This window comes from Triticum dicoccoides, chromosome 4A, assembly GCF_002162155.2.
Source record: "Triticum dicoccoides isolate Atlit2015 ecotype Zavitan chromosome 4A, WEW_v2.0, whole genome shotgun sequence".
Lineage (NCBI taxonomy): Eukaryota > Viridiplantae > Streptophyta > Magnoliopsida > Poales > Poaceae > Triticum > Triticum dicoccoides.
Window position 1 is genome coordinate 539,715,277 of NC_041386.1, and position 4,425 is coordinate 539,719,701.

Consider the following 4,425-nt stretch of genomic DNA (forward strand, 5'->3'; position numbering starts at 1 on the left):
CACCATTGATATTATATCCCTAGTTGGGTTTTGGAAAGGCATTTTGGAATTTTTTGGGGTTTTGCTCTTCTATTAAGAAGAGGTTTTCAATTTCTCTCAATTTCAAACTTCAAATGAAATATAAACATGATGCATGCTATGCTCAGCTACTCTAGTACACTACCAGTAACTAGGGCTCTGACAAAATATCAGTTATAACTAAGTTTGATCTAAAGCCACGCCACTTTGTTTTGATCGGAGGGAGAGTATCTTTTTCAGATTGAAAGGTAGTGCTCCTACGGGAGCAACTTTTTGGTGGACGGGGGCATTGACTCCTGTTTTTTCAAATGATTCAAAAATCATATTTCCAAGTTTCTAAAAATAGAAAAAAACGGTGAGAACTTATACATATTCACAATGGATCTGTGAATTTTCATTAAAAAATATTATGATTTGCAAGCTGCACAAAGAAAACAAAATCCCAGCCCACCAAAAAAAAGATTGGCCCATTTTCATTTTTGTATTTTTCTTTGTCTACACCACGTATGAAAGCATATTGTTATGAAAATTTTCTTGAACGTGTTATATGTGTATTTGTGTGTGTACAAATTATTTTGATTTTTTTGCGCCATGGAATTTTTTTTTTAATCCACCGATGCACCCATCCACCAAAAGGCATTTCCGGTGCTCCTACTGGTTACTCCGGAAAAAAGGACAAGATCCACCCATCCAAACGAATTTGCCCGCCATCTTCCACTAAATCCTTCTTCTTGAGCTCGGGGTCACTAATTCATGTACATTCTCATGTGCGTTGAATTTGCATCAACCCAAGGGACGTAGACAAGTGAACCAAGAAACTAGGTATCACGTGTTCTTTAAACCTCAAGGCCTCCTCCTCATAGAAACTTCATCACCATTAACTTGTTTAAACTTCAGGATACAAAATAAAGCTGCCACTGAAGTATGATGATGATTACTACAGTAGTTGGCCATACTCAGCGAATGGTCCCATGCCCACCGTTTCCACTTCCAAATCACAAAAGTACCAACGAGCCCATGGATATACAAAATACCAGCACAGAGAGTCGAGGCATGTCTCAAGCAAACAATTCTCTGGAAAGGATGTAGACCATCATCTTCTGCTTCAGTTCCCCCTTGTTTTTCATCAGTTCGAAGAGGCAGATGTCCCGCTCCCGCAGGCCGTTCTCACTCGCAAAAGAAGTCCAGCCCCCACTTATCCTCAGGGCACCTTTCTTGTCGCGCATCTTGCCATGCCATCTTTGGCTCTTCCCCTCCAGCTGAAGCACCAAGTTACGGCCTCCCGTTCGAAGGTACCTGGCAGTGTACTCCGTGCCAAAGGTCTGTCAATATACACGCAGAATATTGATCATGTTAGAATAACATGAAAGCCAAGCTTGGAATTTTGTAGAGGAATAGTAGTTGATAGAACAAAACTGTTGTACAGATATCCAAATTTCTCTTGATTTTCCTCTAAAAAAATTTCTCTTGATACAAAGGATGAGTGGTTGAAACATAACTCTTGGTAATCTAATTCGGTAAAACTACTATGCATCAAAAAAAAAAATTGCGACAACTACTGCTGCTTCTGCTATGCTACTACTGTACATCCATGGCCGCAACGCAAATTGCCTTACAGATGTTTATATGGACTGATTTTTCTGCAAAGGAAATTATTGTCAACTCAACATGAGAAAAAACTCTTTTTCTAGACTTACTAGTGAGACGCGGACACTGGTCTTGGTCATGACTGCCACGTAAATGGGCAGATCTGACGCAATGGCTCCAACTTTCTCCAAAACTATCTTGTCCTGCACTTCCGTTAGTTCGGCACCCATTGCCATCATGTAGGGTTCTGTACCATCATGATCAGGATACTTCTCACTTATCCGATGTTCATGATGCCCCGAAGAGAAGGTTTCTTCATCTGGAAAGTTTTCATATTAATGATACGAACTCTTGGCATGGTAATAAACTAATAATTGTGTGATACTAGCATACCGTCATTTGGTTCCTCCTTAATACACAATGTTGGGGCATTCTTTGTGCTTGGCAAACCACGTTTTGAGATATTTTCACTTGAGGGATGATCAATAGTCGCTTTGCGAAGCAGATGGACAATCACTTTGAATGTTCTACCCTTACGACTCGTCATGGGCTGAAAGACGCACAGATCTCCCTCCAGTAAATTATTTTCACGGACAAAGCCACAATCATACAGACTGCAATGACCTCCATCAGATTTGACACGGAACTCGCAGTACCATTTCTTGCTCTGCTCAGGCAGTTGTAGTTTGATAGTCTGATTTTTGTGAGGAAAGTGTGCGAGTGTGTAATCCTTGGGAATTACCTGATCACAGAAAGGTGCAGAATGTGAAAATGATCCTAGTTTTAATCATGAGCATTAATACTGTAATAAAAGTGAGATCCCCATGATAGCATGATTTCCAATGTAAAGCACCAAGTATACTGAATCTACAATGAGTGTGCATCTTTCTCTGTTTTGGTCATTTTTACTTCAAAACAGTAACGAATGACAAATACTTATTTATGGAACTAGTTATAAGGCATACAGTTAACTTATGTTTCATGGGGAATTCGTATGATTAACTTAATATTACCAGATCAGGATATGGTTTCACACTGGGCTTCCTCATCATAGCCACGAGCAAAGGCATTTCGGGTTGAATTTCCTGGACAAGTTCAACTATATTGGCGTCATCTTCTTCTGTTAAATAGCACTTCCCTGATAACACATAAAGAGGCGTTGGGAGCGTCTGACCATCGGATTCAGATGACTCATGCTCATAAGGACTGTCTTCTCCTGTAAAATAGTTTCGAGAGTAAGGGTAACTGCAGTAAGATGGTAGTTACCATATAATGTGATCAAACAGTTACAAGTCAGTGGTAAAGTTAACCTGACGAATCCTCCGAAGGTGAGGATATTGCATCTTTCTTTGCTCGCTTTCTACGGTGGCCTGAGCTTCCACTCTGGCAATCATCTGATTGTCGTCGTGCTGACGAATGAGTATTACCATCACTGAAACTGGTTGAAATGTCCGTAGAATTTGTGCTTGGTTCTTGATCACTAATATTGGTCAGTATGCCAGCACAGGAAAACACTTTCTCACAACCACTAGAATCAAAGACCACGACCTTGAAGCGACAATTTCCACGGTATCGGAACATCAACGAGTCACTTTCTACAATATGATTGGCGTCGACAAACGCCTCCCACCCAGATCGGAGCACTGTTTTGTTCCTACGCTCAGTAATTCCAACATCGTAGACATTGCCATTGGGGGCTTCCAACTTGATGGTTCCTGACAGCTTCCACGCGAAATAGTTCACGAATCTCTCTGGTATGACCTGCAAAAATATTAGTTTGCCGGAAATATATTAGCTCTAGTTTCAGAAATGCCTTATTGCTACCAATTCAGTTATCAAGACCACCCAGCACTGAGCTTACCATGCTATGCCTAGAGTGTCTATCCATGCGCGTGATGAAACGCTTGACCTTTCCATGCAAATGGGTCCAGTATCTCTTGCAGCACTCACAGGAGTTCCTCATATCGCCGTCTATTAATCTCCTGTAAGGAGAAAAACACAGATCGTGAAAGATGGCACTGCCAGTGAAAGCAAATCTTGTTGCCCTCTACACCAATTTTGATTTACAACTTTACTCTGCAACTGCCCATCAAGTTACCTGACTTAACGAGTGAAAAACCTGTAGCTTCTCACTGTAGAAAGCCCTGAAAGTTTCCTTTACCTAAGCAGCGGCAGAATCTTGTTGAGCACAGCAAAAAGGACTGAAACAAAAGAAGCAAAATGAACATGTATGCAAGACATGCAGAGAGAACGCTAAGCAGGAAACAAAAGCAAAGGACCTGCCGCAATGCCGGCCGGAAGGGAAAACCAAGCAGGGGAAGACGGAGGGAGAGAACCTGAACTTCTGAGGGAGGGAGGAGAAGAAGCACCAAATGGATGGAGTCTCAAATGGATGTGTGCGGCGCACGCCTGTAGCTGTAGGATGCCCTGATTGGCCCTGTCATCCTCGTCTCTGCTACTCTGATATGAGTACTCTGTGGCAGGCACTGTATCACACGGACGTCTAGTCGTCCAGTCGTAGACTTGTAGGCCCGTCTTGGAGAAGCGGGAGGTCTGGTCAAAAAAAGTGGCAAAAATAAGGTTGGCACCGGTTCGGTGATTACGAGGCACGTACTTTTTGATCTCGTCGGACGTGCTTGCATGCGACCCTCTCGTTTCGTCCAAGTAATGGTACCGGGGGAACGGAACGAGATCCTCTGACGTTGGGATTCCAAGTCAGAGGGACGTCCTTCGTTTGGCACCGTCCATCAACCATCAGACGGCAGCTCTCTGGTTCGCTCAGATCAGCACAAAAACGAGCGGCCCACTACGAAGCGAGGG

At 42.7% G+C, this 4,425-nt stretch overlaps 1 protein-coding gene across 1 annotated transcript; it reads right to left on the bottom strand.

The window, feature by feature from the left end:
• Positions 1 to 941: 941 nt before the first annotated feature.
• Positions 942 to 3,631, bottom strand: LOC119289087 (B3 domain-containing protein Os03g0619600-like). Its single transcript, XM_037568512.1, has 6 exons — positions 3,467 to 3,631; positions 2,916 to 3,366; positions 2,619 to 2,821; positions 1,999 to 2,347; positions 1,716 to 1,924; positions 942 to 1,340 (listed from the first exon to the last, which is right to left on the bottom strand). The coding sequence occupies exons 1-6, from the start codon at positions 3,566 to 3,568 to the stop codon at positions 1,077 to 1,079; spliced, it is 1,578 nt and encodes a 525-aa protein (XP_037424409.1). The 5' UTR covers positions 3,569 to 3,631; the 3' UTR covers positions 942 to 1,076.
• Between the last annotated feature and the right edge of the window lie 794 nt (positions 3,632 to 4,425).